This window comes from Mesoplodon mirus (genome assembly GCF_964341445.2).
Source record: "Mesoplodon mirus genome assembly, chromosome: 5".
Taxonomy (NCBI): Eukaryota; Metazoa; Chordata; class Mammalia; order Artiodactyla; family Ziphiidae; genus Mesoplodon; species Mesoplodon mirus.
In genome coordinates this window covers 89,866,885-89,885,205 of record NC_138980.1, presented here as the reverse complement: position 1 = coordinate 89,885,205, position 18,321 = coordinate 89,866,885, and the positions used below count along the sequence as shown (strand labels likewise).

General features: G+C 35.2%; 2 protein-coding genes across 2 annotated transcripts in view; both read right to left on the bottom strand.

Moving 5' to 3' along the window:
- The window catches only part of PGGT1B (protein geranylgeranyltransferase type I subunit beta), a 59,673-nt gene extending 58,455 nt beyond the window's left edge, over positions 1–1,218 (bottom strand). Inside the window, exon 1 of the mRNA XM_082623467.1 lies at positions 1,059–1,218. Within this exon, the coding sequence (XP_082479593.1) occupies positions 1,059–1,198 (140 nt within the window). The 5' untranslated portion in view covers positions 1,199–1,218. The remainder of the gene's footprint in view (positions 1–1,058) is intronic.
- A 3,121-nt stretch (positions 1,219–4,339) lies between these two features.
- CCDC112 (coiled-coil domain containing 112) overlaps positions 4,340–18,321 on the bottom strand; it is a 29,729-nt gene continuing 15,747 nt past the window's right edge. Inside the window, exons 3-10 of the mRNA XM_082621703.1 lie at positions 16,935–17,056; positions 14,045–14,134; positions 11,708–11,783; positions 10,923–11,313; positions 7,391–7,804; positions 5,843–5,938; positions 5,023–5,141; positions 4,340–4,809 (exon numbers count right to left, since the gene is read on the bottom strand). Coding sequence (XP_082477829.1) covers positions 4,779–4,809; positions 5,023–5,141; positions 5,843–5,938; positions 7,391–7,804; positions 10,923–11,313; positions 11,708–11,783; positions 14,045–14,134; positions 16,935–17,056 — 1,339 coding nt within the window. The 3' untranslated portion in view covers positions 4,340–4,778. The remainder of the gene's footprint in view (positions 4,810–5,022; positions 5,142–5,842; positions 5,939–7,390; positions 7,805–10,922; positions 11,314–11,707; positions 11,784–14,044; positions 14,135–16,934; positions 17,057–18,321) is intronic.

Genomic DNA, 18,321 nt, shown 5'->3' with positions numbered 1-18,321 from the left:
GCCTTCATGAAGTCTACAATCCTGTGTGAAAGAAGGGTATCATCAATATATAATTTCAGGTGGTGACTGGAAGTAGTCTCCTTTGGAAAGGGTGATTAGGAAAGGTCTCTCTAAGGAAATCCGGGTTAGGAACCTGCCCTATTGAAACTGCCTGTACGTCTTGTTCAGCTGTCCTCCAGCACCTACCATAATAAATATTTCTTGACCAAGTATGAGAAAGTAATCTATAAAACTTCCAAAACTGAAATGTTCAAAATACACCACAGACTCAGTTACGAAAATACGGAAAAGATCAGAGCAAAACCAATTGGCTCTCTCTTCCAAGCCAGTCCCATGAAGCTTTGGAGCCTCACTTCAAAACACAACAGTGCAAAGCAAAGATCGCCGCCTCCTTTCGTTATTCTCATCCCCAGACGTTTACTCTGAATGACTAATTCAGTTTCTTAGCCTCTGCCAGATCACAGTCCTCAGACCACCCCAACTCACAATGCTATTGCAAATAAACTTTAACAGGCTGCTTCCAGCAACACTGCACCTCTTTCGCCAATCCTATCATTAGATTTACGATTCCTGGAAAGTTCTTATCTACGCAAACCTTAGAGGCTCCCTACCGCTCCTATATACTGAACACCATACAGTCATTCAATTAAGAATTAATGACTTTATGGACGAAAGGGAAGCACTGGAGAGGCTATTTAGGTAAAATACGATGACAAACCCTTTGTCTTTTTCTGTTTATACTCAAAAGCGAGGGCAAGGGAATCACAGGTTCGGAGCAGGGGTAAAAAGGAAGCTCAAAGTTGAGACGAAAAAATGGTTGAGAAGTGAAAAGGGCGGAACCTGTAGATTCCAAAAGCCCTTGACTTACAGCTCGCCCCAGCCCTCTCGCCGTAGCTCGCGGGAGCGAGGGTGACTGCAGCCCGGCCCGGGAGGGGAAGCAGTGCTGGGTGGGCGGTAGCGCAGCCCTCAGCGGGCGCCCACTTAGACATCAGGCTCCGCAGCACCTTTCCGGGGGGCCGGGCCCTGTGTCGGCCTCGCTGACTGTGGCCACCAGTTACCTGCTGGTCTCGAGCGAAGAGTAGCGCTCCGGCAAGACCTGGAGGCAGCGCTGGAAGAACCGCACGTGCCGGTCCCGTAGGAAATCCAGCCGCTCTCCCTCTCCACTCCCCGCCGGCCGTTCATCCTCCGTGGCCGCCATGCTGCTACGGAAACGACGTCCGCCGCGACCCGGAAGCAGTTGGCTCGCGGCGCGAGGAAAACCCAAGGGGCAACACCTGGGGGTCGGGTGGGGCGGAGGCGTGCGCCCTCCGCTTCCCACTTCGGTGATTGAAGCTACATGCTGTCAACGGAAGGCCTTACGCGGCGCTTTCTCCCTCGTATTTCTCCGTAGGTAGTGCACGACCCCGCCTTTTCTACTCTAAGCTCCAAAGGTTTGGAAACACCTCGCAAGCCTTGTAAAACTCAGCCCACAAATCCCCAAATCCACAAATCCTTCCAGAACTTTTATCTTGGATATTTGGAAGTGCAAGGTCAGTAGCTTCAAGTTCGCTTTGAGAAACGTAAGGCCCTAAAGAACATGAAGATGGTACATATGAAAACAGAGATGGGCCAGTATAAATTTGCCAACAGACTCATTTTTGGAAGGCCACAGTTTTAAGCTGAATGGATGGAGAAACTCAATCTACAAATCAAATTATTTGGTTATGGGGATAACCAAATGCTTATTAAATAATTATCGATGTTACAAAAGTTCAGAGACGTTCCTAGTCCTATAGAATACCAGGAATTGCGCGCGCACGCACACACACACACTCCCTGTTCACTCGCATGCGAGGTTTTGTATCATTTGCTTTCACGGGACAAAGATTTTACTCCTTGAGTCAATGTGTCATCCGGCATCAATGTTGGATCAATTTGCAACGGAAAATAAGCGCAACGTGTTCTCTACACATATGCTAAAAAAATGAAATAACATAGGCTTCTAGCTTTTTTTTTTCTTCTTCAAAAAGAGGGATTTAAGTTGCTTCAACCATATATTCTTCCCTTTAAAAGTTTACGATTCAGTCTTGGGGGAAAAAAATCCACGCAAGGATCAGGCCTGAACTTGGTTTTTATAATCAACTAATAGAAGTTTGGGCATAATTTCAATTGTTAGCTTTCTTAGAAAATGTATTTCTTAAAAAACATACCATGTGGGCTGGAGTTATCCTAACTCACCAATCCAAAGCAACTTGCATAATGTTAGGTACTAGTAACTAATTATTCACAGGTACTCCTGCATGTCTTTAACAAATATTACATTAACAACTGCCAGGTAAGGGCAGAGGGCTGTCCTTGGTGCTTCCCTACAAATACAGAGACCAACAGTCCTTGCCCTTTAGGTATGCCCAGTTTAGAGGAGTTTTCACTCCATTATTACAATGAAGATCTTTCTCTCTCACCTACACATATACACCACAAAATGTCTGAAGATGTTCAAAGTGAAATTACATCACACACATATAACTTACTAGAATCAATTATGCACATTCTATATAAGCTCAGAAAGACAATCCTATTCAACCTGGCCCTTAAAGGGGAGCCAATATTCCATCTGATTCTCAGCCCAAGAACCACTAATCTGATCCAAATCTGGAGGAAAATACTTCTATAGTGGACTCATTGAGAGCTAATATACCTCCTAGGTAAGTAATCACCCACCTTTTCATGGGTGATTCTGACCATACAAGATTTTTGACATACATGTGACAGAATCTAACCCCCTACATAAAATGTCACTCTACATTATTAGTTAAGTTTTATATATATATGTATAAATAGCACAGTTCTTCAAAGTATAGGAATGATAGAGTATCTATAAAATTGAATACTATTTATCCATTAAATGATGTTTGAACTATACAGAAACATAGAAAAATATGTGATGTAATGTTAAGTGATTACAGTGTAATATCTAAAATGTATTCTAAGACTACCTATTTAAAATAGGTGTATTTTTGCAAGAAATTACCTTAGGGTAGTGGAATTATGGGTGCTTTATAACATTTTTCCTTTAGTGTTTTTTTCTAAATTTCTTATTAATATACTTTTTAATCTGGTATAAGAAATGTTTATTTGACATCTCTTCTATGAGCCTGTAACTGAAGACATTATTAATTGTTTATTCTACATCCTTTATACAAAGGATCCATATGATAAATTCCTCATTTATTTTATCAATAGATTCAGTTAGAAGGACTAGTTTCTTCAAAATACTTCCATACTTACTTTTATTAAAAAAACAAAACAAAAAATAAAACAAAAAGCTATAAGAACCGTATCACCCAGTAAGCTTACCTTAGATGCAGGAAACTAAAAGCTGTATTTGTGTACAACAAAAAGCAACACGTTAGAAAGTAATGTATAAGAAACCTTTACTTTTCTGTATCTTGTTGCTGTTCAATTCTGTTTTTAAATTCCCTTGTCCTGTTCTTGTTTTATTTCTAAACTGCCTCAAATCATTTTAAAAAGTTAAGGAGAACAAGTACAATAAATAAAATGGGCATTCCTGATTAAGGATGTTTTATATTAATTCTCTCATTTTGCACCAATAATTGTATAATCAGAATTCAGTTTCCAAAATTTGGAGGCCATCTACTTTGAATATTAACTTTGAAATATGAAAAGGTTTTGACTACTACTCATAGTAAATTTCTGAGTCATTTGACCTAAATGTATCAAATTACAATTAAAGATACTCTAATATAAAAGTTATAAGAAATGAGTTTCTATATTTATTATGTATATGATGCCTTTCCTATAAGATGGGAACTAATTAAAGTTAGGAACTAAGATTTTTTTAATATGAAAAGTTTAGTCAAATTAAGTTAAATTGTGTTTTCATTTACAAAAGTTTGGAAATTTTAAAATTAACTCTTTTGACCAAATATATTAGTCTAGCAATTTCAAAACATTTTAAATACCACTAAGAGAAATCATAGTATTCTACAGCCAGCTTATTTCAGATGATGTTTCAAAACAGAAGATTTTCATATTTTGAGGCAAACAAAGCAGAAAAGAAAACTGCATCAGCCAAGAAGATGTGAAAGACACAAGATTTTATAAATGTGTGGAGTCCAGAAAGGCTGAAAGGAGATTTGGAATAGCTAAAGGAAACCAAAAAGATTAAATATCAATAATACAAATCATAGGGTATATATGAGATGAGAGGCATATTTTTAAAATAAATATTCTCTATATAAAACAAAGCATGCTTCAAACAAATACAAAATATTTGGTACACAAAAATGTAGTAACTGACAAATTACCAATTTGTTAAACTTAGAAAAAGTACCAACTTATTTCATAACTCAAAAAAAAAACTTTACATTTTTGTTACTCAGGCTAATTTAGCTCCAAGTTATAAATCTTACAATTTTGGTTTAAAAATGTTACTCTATGATTGTCTCAATTTATTTTGCTATGCCGTGACAAAAACAAAGTATCTTTCAAATATTCTAAGTAGTTAAATGAAATACTGTTTCTAACATAGACTTATTCAAGGAACTTTTACATCAATAATAGGCCAACTTGTACATTAATTACCCTCTTAGTATAAACAGGAAATACTAATGACAATGCCTCATGGGACTTAGTACCTGCCAATTCACATGCAACACAATTATCAACCTGACTAGGCTAGTAATATTTCAAGAACACAGTTAGTCACTCTCTCCTATAACAGAATATGCTAACATTCTCATCAGCTGAATGCCAATTTCATTATCCCATATTCTTTTCTAAACTCCTTGTCTCCAGGTTGGAATAGCCCTAAGGAGAAGAAGAAAAGAGCAATTACAAATATATAGGATATTTTTTAAAAGTCCTGATTAAATGTTAACTTTTAAAAAGTATATAGATTTGTTTTATCAACTTTTTATTATAAAATACAATATACATACATAAACTGCATAAAATATATATAATTTATATGCAGTTTATTAAATTATTATAGAGTGAACACCCATTCTAACTCCTTTTTACCTATGTGGGATATGTAGAAGTGGCCCAGAGCCTGTTGGTCCTATCTTTTTGGTGCGTTCTTCCCAACCTTTGGTAGGTTTGTAAAGTCTAGAGGGATCTCTACTAATGTTGTTTTCAACCTGTAATCAGAAGTAAAATGAGTGCCAGTTAATTTATATGAACTATTAAGTTTGTACTTGTAAGATCCTTAGTAACAGACAGCAGTTTTAAGGAAAATACTTGATATTCGCTAGACAGAAATAAAACCGTTTCAGTAAACTTATAATTGTGCTCATATAGCTAAAATAAAATTTGGACCATATCAATCTATTAATAAAGTGTTAATTTAGGTTTTTTTCTAGTTCAATTATTTTATTCTACTTCCACTATTGTATTTTTTTCTATTTCTATCGTGAAGGAAATGTAATGCAGCAAAGTATGATAGTGATATAGCCAGACAATAAATTTAAGATAAATAAACACCAGTAAGTCCTTTGTTTTATCCATGAGAGTCACCAGTATCTTTATCACCAATGAAATTAAACAATGCTCATAGCTGCTATAGGTCTAAAGTATAGGCTAATATAGGAAGAATGAAGAAAAGAATGAAGAGTAGGAAGAGAGAAGGAATTTAGGGTAAAAGAAAATGAGGTGCTTATAATGTGAAATGGTAGAATTCAAACAACAGCTGCTTAAGTTGTACCAAGTTATTTTTTGTAATATGTAAATAAATAAGTGTGAAATAAAGGAGATGGATAAAAAGAAAATGGATTTTATGTTTGTATGCTTACAAATAAATGAATTAGGACAATGAAAATAAATTAATCTCAGTACTGAGTACCTTTTCTTTTAATTTTGCCAGTTTTCTTTGTTTTTCTGCCTTTTCATCTTCCTTTGATTGTCTATCTAGAATTTTCAGTTCAAGTTTATGTAAATCCTAAAAGACAAAAAAGATAACAAAAAAGATAACATTAAGAAATTAAAATTAGCTAGAATTTGTTTCAAAGTTTATTAAAGTAAACTTTAATAAAGTTTAAAGTAAAATTAAATTACCTTAAGTAGCAATATTCCTTTAATATCAACTTTTTCCAAGAAAAGCTAAGAGCTTTATTTTCTGAATATAAATGTAATACATGTACATCCTTTCTGAATCACCTTCTTGTAGGTGTTTCTTGTTTTATTTTATGGCTCAGTCTAAAACTTCCTTTCTTTTAATGGGTGAGTTAGCCTATTTTCACTTATCAATACAGATATGTCTGGTTTTAGACCTCTCATATATTTTCTGTATAACAGGTTTTCTTTTTTTTCCTAAGCCTTTAATTATGTGACCTCCTTGCCTTTTTGGGGAGTGGATCTTTTGTTACTTAGGGAGATTTTTTATATATGAACCAAAAGAAATCCCACTAGTAATGTGTTTTTTTCTATTATTTTTCTTTGTATTTCCCTTATTTTTTGCTTTATGAGTGTTGTTCCTATGTATTCTGATGCATGTAACAATTCATAACACTTACCTCTCATTTGTACTCTTTTCATTTTAAAGTACCCTTCCTTGTCTTTTTTAATACATTTGGACTGAATTCCACCCTGTCTGATAATAAGATTGCAACTTCTTTCTTTGATTAGGATTTTTCTTATATACATTTGTTTAAAATCACCTATAATCCTACCTCTCAGCAATAACCTTGATTCCTTTAAGTATATGTCGAGTATCTATAATGTGCTAGACCCTAGGGTAAAGGATGAACAAAAAGGGCAAAACCTCTGCCTTCATGGAGCTTACATTATGGTAGGGAGATGGACAGTGAACTAGTAAGCAAATCACCTATGGGGAAAAGCCAGCCAGTTTGGCAGAGAAAACAAGACATTCATGGCCTGGCCTGTGGCTACCTTTCCAGCCTTGTCTCCTGCTGGTTCCCATCTCCCAGTTGATGCCCTAAAAATACTGAAGTGTTTACAGTTTCCTTCACAAACTACTCTGTTACACTCCTCCAAGCTGCCCATTCATGTTCACTCTACTAAGAAAGATCTCCCCTTTCCTTCCCCTTTCTTCTCTTCCAAGACTCAACTCAAGTATCACCTTCTGTCTCACACTCACAGTTATGGGAAGCTTTCCTCCTTGCACATCCACCTCCGAAAGTTCTCTGTCCACACCTCAATCACCACACTGTTTACCATATTATACTGAAGTCCTCTATTTGCACACCGGTCTTTCCCAGTAGACTGTAATCTACAAGAAAGCAGGGAGTGTGGCCCACTTATTTTGGTGTACTAATGCTAGGTCCAGGCCAGATATATAAGAAGGATTCAATTAATTTTTGCTGAACTGAACCTGGAAGTAATACCTTCATGTGTATCACTGAAAAATTATTTAGGAAATGTATTTACTCACTCTTTCTTGAAACCTGGAAATTTCATCAGCAGCGGTTTTTCTTTTTTCTGCCTTTTCTGTCTTTTCCCTAATCTCCTTTTCAAGTCTCAAAAATTCTTCCTGTTCTTTCTTCTGCTGGGTATAAGTTTCTAGCAGCAATTTTACTTTACATTGGCGCTGACGTTCTTTCTGCTGCTTTTTCTCCTTCTCTTCCTCTTCTTTTAACTGGGAAGCATATTTCATTGACATTTCTATACTTTTCTGTTTTTTCCAAGCTTCAACTGCCAATTTCTGCTTCTTTCTTTGTTCTTCTTTTTGCTTTTGATTATCTTCCTGTTTATTATGAAAAAGCATTGGTATGTTCTCTGCTTTTTCCTTTAACTTGAAAATTTCCTCCTTTTTTTGCTGCTTTTTGGTTTTCCAATTCTGAATAGACTAAATGGTTAAAACATAGCAAGAAAAAGTATTTTTAATAGCCAAAAGCATTTTATTTTTTATTTTATTTTTTTATTTGGCCACACTGCGCAGCATGCGGGATCTTAGTTCCCCAACCAGTGATCGAACCTGGGCCCCGGCAGTGAAAGAGCTGAGTCCTAACCACTGGACTGCCAGAAAATTCCCACCAAAAACATTTTAAAATACAACCTCAAATCCATCTTTCTTCCTAGAATAATGATGCAGGATGCTAGCTGCTTAGTTTTTAAAAGTGTTTTTTTAAACCAATGCAGGTTTTTTCTATTTGTTTGTAAAAAGTTTAATGTATCTTTTAAAACACTGAATAATGGCTATTCCATCAGCCTTTCTCTTTCTCTTTTAATCCCCAGGTACACAAGGACAACACCTCATGAAGTATCCTCCTCCCCTTTACCTCCTTCATTTGTGTTCAGGGGAAACATCCCTTTCCTCTGATCATTTCACTTCTGCTTCCAAATCCTCTTTCAGGCTTAGAATCCTTTCTGAGTGACCTATCTCTGGTCAAATATCAGAAGAGGAATTAAAAGTGGGGTAGTTGAGAGTATGTGCTCTGAAGCCAGGTATTTGGGACCAAATCCTGGTTTTGCCATTTACTAGGTGTAACCTGGGACGAGTCACTAAATGCCTCTGTCCTCCTTTTGCTCATCTGTAAGTGGTAGGCAGCACTTCTCAAACAGGGTTGTTGTGAAGTTTAAATGAGTAAATGCCTGGCACATAGTGCTTCATAAGTGTAAAAAAAAAAAAAAAGTAAAAAGTAAAATAGCTTCAGATCTTTATATATGGGTATGTAAAGATTATTTAAAATTCTAGCAGCCTTCTCTATGCCATAAAGGAAACATCCACTGAATTACTTTCCCCTCAAGTTGGGAAATCATTTCCTCATCTTTCCTTATGGTATATCATTCATTTTCATTAAATAAATCCTTATGCTATGTGTACTATATGCAAGACAATGTGACAGGAACCATAGATGATTAAAACAATACCAAATGCCATCTAGTATAGTGCTACTCAAAGTACTGGTCCACTACAATATCAGGAATTCATGCCAGAATGTAAATCAGTGTTCTGCTTCCTCAATGAGAAAGTTTTCTATGAAAAAACAGCCACCTGAACTAAAAGTGTGCTTACTGGGTAGGTGATTCTCATGCAATCATGATAACTTATTGAAGACCAGAATAGTTTGCAAACTAACATCCAGTCCATGCACCAAGTTTGAGCAGCATTGCTTGAGGTGAGATATGTACATAAATACTAGAATACAGAATGTGCCATCACACATCACACAAGACGTATAAACAAGTACTAGTGAAATTCTGAGCGGACTATTTATGTTTGAGTGAGCAGAAGGGAAGCAGCATCTGATCTGGGCAGATTTGGGTAGGTTGACAGTGGAAGGGGGAAGAAAGAAGGAGGTTCCAAAAAGTGAGAACAAGATAAGCAAGGGTAGTTGGGCCAGAAAGTTCATGGAATGTCTGAAAATAAGTATGTTCATTTAGGCAAAACACAGGATATATTAAAGGAAGTGGGAGATAAAAATGGTAAATTTCCTACTCAACATTTTAAACTCAACAGATTTGAAACTGCATTCCTGATGCTGTACCCCCAAACTTCCCTCTTCTCTTCCACCATGTCCTACTTCAGTAAATAACACCTCCACTTTCACAGCCCCTCTTACCTCACCCCTACATCCAATCAATCATCAGATATCAGGAAACAGAGTGACTGGGAATAAGAAGAGAAAGCCGGAATCCAGGTGGTTTACCTTCATTACAAGAAGCAGTATGTCTGTTCCTTTTCCCTAGAGAGGTGGTTCTCAAACTTTAGCTTGTTAACAGAATAACCTAGAGTACTTGTTTAAACACAGATTTTGGGGCCCCGCCCCCAGAGTTGAAATTAGGTCTGGGGTTGGGGCCTGCTAAATTCTAACAAGTTCCCAGGTGATGCTGACTTTGCTGGTCCACAGACCACTTTGCTGGCCTGTGGACCTCAAGTTTTCAATATCGTGGAGAAAAAAATCCCAAATAATTCTTAATTGCTTGTTATTTTGAGTTTTTAAAAATGACTTATGTTTCCAAGTTTTTCTTAAAGTTTCAAGTCTCAACCTTACGAACATTCAAATTATTTTGGACAGAAACAACTGCAACAACAAATGCCAGCTATTTCTTCTAAAACTTTAGACTACACATGCAATCAAATATTTCTTTAATGCTCCTTAGGTATGTTGTTTGTTGAACTGCCATACCTTTCTTGTTAAACCAATCGAGTTAAAGTTTATCTAGCTGAAGTCTACAAAAAAGTGACTCAGACTCTAAACCCATGGTTCTTGACCAGGGGCAATTTTTACCCTCCAGGGGACATCTGGTAATATCTGGAAATATTTTTGATAATCACAATTCAGGGGATGCTACCAGCATCTAATGGGTGGAGGTCAAGGATGCTGCTAACCATCCTACGATGCACAGGAGAGCCCCCAGAGCAAAGAATTATCCAGCCCAAATGGTCAACAATGCCAATGTTGATAAATCCTGATCTAAACCAGAGCCAGAATAATATTTTTGTGAAAATGGAACTTTTTAGGTATTTGCTGCAATTAAGAGTTACCCTTTTACTCTGGAGTTGCCAAAATTTTGAGTCTTTTAAAATAAATAATGAGGCTGAAGTGCCAAAACTAAAAGAAACTTTTGAGTCAAAGAGTTTTCTTTCTACTGCCTCCTTATTTTCTGTTGAAAATAATGTGGCCTTTGCTGGTAAGATGACTTTTATCAAAAGCCTGGGTAAATCTGCATTTCCCACACTTCTAGTGGACACAGAGGGTGTTGCCCACTGTCAGACTTTTTCTGACCCACTGTATTATTTACTGGAGTAGATATGCTGGATGTTGAGGATGTCCAACTATAGTTCCACTAAAACGACTTCACTTCTCAATGCCTCAGTTTCACCCTCTATAAGATGGGGGGAAAAACTGTAACATACCTCATGGGGTTGTTGTAAAGTTAATAATACATGTTAAAGAGTTTAGCACAGTCCTAGAACACAAAAATATACAACAAATAATAGCTATTATAATTGTTATTACCTCTTTTTTCCTTTCTTCTAGGGCCAGAAATTTTTGATACCATTTCTCATGCTGTTGAACTTCATCCTGTGTTCTTCCAGGAAGGTGTTCAAGAACTTCTCCCATAAATGCTGGCTTCCCTTTATGCTTGTTTCTCACCTTTACAAAGTTCTGGTGATCATAATCATCCCAGCCCCCTTGTCGCCCTCCTGCTTGCTGAAGGAATTTTTCAAACTCTACCACTTCTTCTGGAAGAGTACTTGGTGTTACTTTGTCTACAGGAACTTTGCTCAACATTGCTCTGAAAGCTTTCTCTGTTTCTGAATTATCCAAAGCCCATGTGTCAATTTTTCTTGATATGGCACACAACTCATTATTAGTTGTTTTCTCTTCTTTAATAAGCTCTTCATAGCTAAAATTTTAAAAATAAAGTTTGAAAAATAAGATACAAACCAATCCATATTAACCCTTCATTTTTCTTCAAATTTTATTATTCCCAACTCTTTTGATGTCATCTTCTCCACTTTACATTATTAACATTTATAAATCTAAGCCTTAAAAGAGTTTCCTCAGAGAAAAAACAATCTTTCAAATTCTTATTTGAGATTTTAGTGTCCAAATATAAATGAATATTCACTTCAAACATGAAAAGCAGTCTAAAACCTAAAGCAAAAGAGGTTTTATATTGCCTTTGTGTAAGACTAGTATTAAATACATAACAATAAAATAGTTTACATACAACAACCTAGTAAAGAGTTATTGAAAAAAGGTAAATAATTGTATATTAAAATGTATTTAAAACATACATCAACCTCTGCTCTTCCTTAAAAGTGTTAATTGCATTTTCAATTTCTTCCATCATTTCTCTGAGCTTTTCAACAACTGTAAAAAAAAAAAGGAAAAATTATGTTATGTCATATTTTATTATGACTAAGAATTAAAAATTAGGAAGAAAATTAGAATGTTCCCTTAATTTAAAAACACTTCTTAGCCTAAAGGATAAGAAAAAAATGTGCTTTTAAAAAGTGAATTTTTATGATTGCAGTTTTTTGATAACAGATTTTTTCCTATGCACATATCTTAAATATTATTTTTCAAAAAAAATTTTATACCACATATATTTTTTTGTGACATGCACTTTTTCTTTAACAAAGTGTTGTAGTTAATTTTCCATATCAATATACATATGGCTACTTCATTCTTTTTATGGCTACATGGTATTTCATTGTCTAATGCTACCCTAATTCATTTAATTAATTCTCCAACTGATGAACCTTTAAATAGATGCAATGCTGTAGTAACTATCTTTGCATACATATTTTTGCATGCTCAAATAAATATTTTTATTTTATTTTTAATTTTTATTTTATATCAGAGTATAGTTGATTAACAATGTTGTGCTAGTTTCAGGTGTACAGCAAGGTGATTCAGTTATACATACACATGTATCTATTCTTTCTCAAATTTTTTTCCCATTTAGGTTATTACAGAATATCGAGCAGAGTTCCCTGTGCTATACAGTAGGTCCTTGTTGGTTATCTATTTTAAACATAGCAGTGTGTACATGTCAATCCCAAACTCTCAGTCTATCCCTGCCCCCTCAAATAAATACTTTTAGAGGATAATTGATAACCTTAAATGCTAAATCAAAAAAGTATGCCCACTTTACAGTATGCTAAATACTGTCACACTGTCCTTCAAAGAGGCTCTATCTCTTTACAGTTCTCGAGAGTGCTCCTTCCCACGTAATTCTAGCCAGTTCCAAAATAACCAAAAATTTATTGTCATTGATTTAATTGATATTTTTTATAATAATTAATAAGCCTGAGCACTTTTTCACATGTGTTTTGTGTTTCTTTTGCTATAATATGCAACTTAGAATCTTTGCCCATTTTTCTGTTGCTCTAATTTGTAGGTACTCTTTACACATTATGGATATTAGCTTTTTAAGTTACATATATACTGCTAATATTTTCCTAATTTTTTCTTTTTTTTTTTTTTTTTTGCAGTACGCGGGCCTCTCACCGCTGCGGCCTCTCTCATTGAGGAGCACAGGCTCCAGAGGCGCAGGCTCAACAGCCATGGCTCACGGGCCCAGCCGCTCCGCGGCATGTGGGATCTTCCCGGACCAGGGCACGAACCCGTGTCCCCTGCATTGGCAGGCGGACTCTCAACCACTGTGCCACCAGGGAAGCCCTATTTTCCTAATTTGTATTTCAACTTTGCTTATGGTTTCGAGGTATTTTTTAATAGTCAATTATGTCCACTTTTTTCTTTATGGTTTCTGATCTTCGTCATTCTTATAAATTATAATACAATTATAAAAATATTAACCCATGTTCCTTTCTAATATTTTAATGGTTTCATGTATTAATTTAATAAATAATAATTATATTTACTATTTTTTATTGCTTACTATGTTATAGGCAGTGCATAAATGCTTTATGTGCATTGTCTCACTTCATTCCTGTACCAACTCTATGAGTTAGGTTGTATATTATCTCCATTTTAGAGCTAAGTAAATGAAAGCTCAAAGAGATCAGGTAACTTACCTAAAATCACTTAACTGATAGTTCAAGGATTTGACCCAACATGTGTCTGATTCTTAAGTCCATACATCTTGAGCACTTTACTGTATTGCTTTGATCTCTCAGGAATGAATGTTGGCTTAAGCAAAGAGGTAAGGATACAATTTTGTTTTTCATAAATGACTAGAATTTGCCCCAATACCACTTAGCCATTCCCTTAGGTATTTGAAATGCCTCTGAAAGGCAATAATTTCAAAAAGCAAATGATGGGAAAACACTAGGCTAAGAATCAAGAAATCAGTCTTTTTTTCCTCTTCATCAGCTGAATCTGAATCTTTGCATACCACAGATTCTTCATCCTGTATGTGACACTATTATCTGTTCTGTCTACTTCATAATTTGTAAGGGTTTGATAGCATTTTAAAGATAAAAAAATACATAAACACCAGATATTACAGTTTTCTGATGTATCCTTATTAATCCATAACCAAAAAGTAGGGCTTAGCTCCTCCATTAATGCCAAATAGAAAAATTCTTACTAGAAAAGTATAAACTTTTCTAATGAAAAGAAAAAACTAATACATAAGAAAAAATATAAAATCTAAATTTACTTACAATCAGGTGTAGGCTTCACATCTTTTAACTGATGCTGAAGTTTCTTTACATTGTTGTGTATTTTGGCCAATTGTTGCTGGATTTTTACTCCTGTAAGGGAGAAGTATGTACTTTAAAATAACTCTATGACAAATGTGGTTCAGGATTCTTCACACAAGACTGATCACCACCATTTAATAAATGATAGTGAAGAGCAATTAAATAATGAACAAAAGATGGTTATTTATAAGTGTCAAAACAGCCTGAACAAACTCTTGCTCTAACTAAACCATCTCTCGATTTCCTCTAATGTTTTAAAGCACAATAGGCTAAATCTTACTATAACCTGTGCCAAGGAAATGTCCTGGGAAATATTTTTTTAAACTCTAGAGACTGAGTTATTGGGCACTCAAATACATGGATCAGTAGCATAGGTTTAGTCATGTTTTGTTCTTTAACAGTTTTTTTCTGTCTCTTTTAATTTGTTATAATTTATGGACATAGATTTTGACCTCAACTATTGTTGGAATATTAAAACTGTGTAACCAATATTAATTCTATGAATACTGACAAACTTCCTAGTGAGAATTAACTTCATCTAACCACAACCTCTAAGATACCCCCTGGTGTCACAGTCATGGCCTTGAGGAGATGTCTCAGGTGCCATTTACTGGTATGTATGCTACAGGTTGCCAAGCTCAGCCAAACGACCAGTCTGAAGTAAAGTATTAGGCCCACAATAAAAGCCTGAAGAACAGAAGAGGGTCTCAAAGCCATTTTCAGATGTTCCGTATCAGCAGCAGGAAGACTGGATTCTTCTCTCATATTTTCTTTCTGAAGTTGTAATCTTACTTTAATATTTACTTAAATTATTAGGCTAAAGTCAAATATTCACATTCATATACATATTCATATAATAGTAATATTTTATCATCTTTGGGTATTTTACTTATGCACCCCCCTTATTTTTTTGCAACTTTTCCACAAATGAACACGAGGCACCAAAAGGCGCTGTTAATAAGGCGCTGCTTAAAAGCAATTATTTTTTTTAAAGTTTACCTTTAGGCCTGAAGCCAGTGCTAATATTCAGAACAAACCTCAAATATGTGTATGTGACTTTGGCTTGTTCTATTTTTTATTAAAATTCAAGCGTTCCATAAAAGTAGAAACTTTATCCAATGTATTTTACAGAGTCTTACTGTTGAAACTTTAGGTCAAGAAACTTCCCTAGTAAAGTAATCAGGAAAGTGTTTTTTGTTGTTTTATTTTTGCCATAGTTTGATCAGCTACAGTGATACCGCTATAGGGCAAATGATCTTTTTTATTTTTTTAATTAATTAATTAATTTTTTTGACTGCGTTGGGTCTTCTTTGCTGTGCGCATGTTTCGGTAGTTGTGGCTTGCGGGCTCTAGAGCACAGGCTCAGTAGTTGTGGCACACGGGCTCAGTTGCTCCATGGCATGCGGGATCTTCCCAGACCAGGGCTCAAACTTGTGTCCCCTGCATTGGCAGGCGGATTCTTAACCACTGTGCCACCAGGAAAGTCCGGGCAAATGATCTTTTATTAATTCATTTGGAACTGACATTCTGCACTGTAGGCAAACCATTCAAGTACAATATTACATAAATTCAGGCTAAAATTGTGGCATGATATTTGATGTAAGGAATATGTATTTAGTACTCCTGAGCTGTAATATGTGAAGGGGAAATTTCTATATCCTTAAACTAACACAGTGCATTCCTTTTTCTCCTAGATAAGATAAACACAAAGTGTGAATAAAGAGAGGCAAAATTGTAGAAGAGAAATAAAATGATAAAAATAAAGTTGCCTTAAAAGGGGGAAAATCAAATAATTTAAAATGCACAGAATGGAGACACTCTACTTAATGGCATGACTGAGAGACAGAAAGATCAGCCTTGCTGTTGTCTGTAAAAGAACTGAGGGACATTAAGAAATATTAAACAAGGGATGTTTAGATTCCTTTATGAATCAAAGAGGAGAACCGGAAATTTGGTCTTATCATTCCAATACAAGAGGGAGAATGATTCTTGCCACTATCTCACAAAAGATGACTTTTTAAAATAGCGCAATCTTACATTCTGAAAGGAAAAATTTATTAAAATATTCTTTTAATTGACTATAAGGGAGTCCCATGAGCAGTATAATCTCTATATAATAAGTCTTAATATTTTATAAAGCTTAGTGGGTTGATAATCATTATTTTTCCTTTAATCAAAGCTGTTTTTATTATTATAACATAAGGACTTTGCAGCATATAAAATCTACTCTACAAGGAAACAAAGTATTCTTGTAGAATTCTTTTTTAAGGCCAACATTTAGTACACTGTTAACAATGATTAATATTCATAACAAACAACAGAACATATTCACTGTACAACCTCTAAGGCACTTTCTTATATATTATTTCATCAGATGCACAGACAGCTCTACTATGGTAGAAATGGTAGGTTTTATATCACAGACAAATAAACTCCAGTTTAAGCAATTATGTGACTTGACCACTTCATACCACTAAGTACAGGTTCTGAATCTGTTGATGCTTACTTAGTCCGGGGCTCAGTCAGTAAGATCGTGGTGATGAGCTAAGATCAGATAGCCCAGGAATCAATTTCCCTTTACTTTAAAAAAATTTAATAGCATTAATTGATTTGACAACCAGAAAACAAAACCCTCTTTTTCCTATTAAAATTAAAGAAGTATACACAGAAAACAATCCAGTCAGAATAACTAGTGACCCTAAAAATAAATACATATCCCTAAAAGATAAACTCATTACCAGCTAGAAAGTATCTTGATAGAGAAAATAACACAGTCAATGAACAAAGACAAAGCACAGGGCAAAACTATAACTTTATATCTCAGGTTTTGTTCATCATGAACTCAACTTACTGTCTGTTTTCCGGCTGTTAATCAATTTATTTTCCAATTCTTCCAGCATACTATGTTCAATTCTGAAGTCACTTTTTTGGTTGTAGAAATGATTGTGTTTATCTTTTTCTATGTTAATAACTCTTTAGGGAAAGAAACAAATAGTGTAAATATGATTTAAGTATATTTTTAATTGTTTAAAATATGAAGATACTTACAATCTGTACTTTATATTTGGATTAATACATCTAAGGATTCAAAATATAATTACTTGGATCAATAAGGCTAAGGAGTCAAAATAGTAGTTAGAAAACTGTTAAGTTCAACTAAAATCAAGAGTAATTTGAATTGTTACTTAAGTTACAAAATGTTAATTTAAGAAAATTTAATCATAGACTTGCTTTGAAAACACATAAACTTTTGGCTATTGATTCCAATTCAATCTCACCGTGGGCTGAAAATTGTCACCACTGCTGATGGTTGCTTTCAATAGGAGATACTGTTAACTTTGTAGCATGAGGCAAGATATTTAACCTCTCCAGGCATGAACATCCTCATCAATAAAAAGTGAGTAATAACATTCACCACTATCCAACAGGGCTGTGATTAATATTGTATGAGATAATATATGTGAGGGATCTTTATACAGTAAAATGCACTATGGAAATGCAAGTTATTAATATTAGTAAAACTAAAACTTCAAAAGGCAAACAATCTAGGAATTTTCGTATATTTAAGGGATACTGTCTACATTTACTTCAAAGCTTCCTTTGTCTCATCCTTGCTCCTTAGCTTTAGTCCATCTACCTATTGGTAGATAGGACTTTTAATGTTAGCTTGAACCCTGGGGTAAAACAAAACAATTACCATCAAGAAACTTTTTTTAGTTGGACAAAGAAATTTACTTTCTCAACACCTGTTTTCTTTCTCCCACAAGGTGGAAATTAACATGACTACTTCTCCACTAATCCTGAATTTAATGAGTGGTGGAGTATCTTTGGCCACTGACTTAATTTCATATAACCCAAGGGGCAACTATCTAAGGTAGAGTTTCCCAATCTTTTTCACTTGCCACACATAGAGAAAAATTTAATATTCATAAGGCATACTGGGGTAAACAGATGAGAATGTCACAGGCCCTACCTGGCTGCCCCAAAGGCTGAGGAGGTCATAACTTGCACGTATGTTGGGAAAGGAAGGAAGGGGTAGAACAGAGACATCAAATAGATGTCAGTCTGCAGGTCAACTCTAACAGATTGAGGGTAGCTACTGGAGTCCTGCACCGAGGACTCCAGCCCATCTAGTCTCTGGTTGGGGTGGGGGAAGTTACTATGATCAAATAGAAATGTCTGTCATGGACATAGGATATGCGACGACAGTAAGTAAGTTATGTTTTGATATTCCTGGA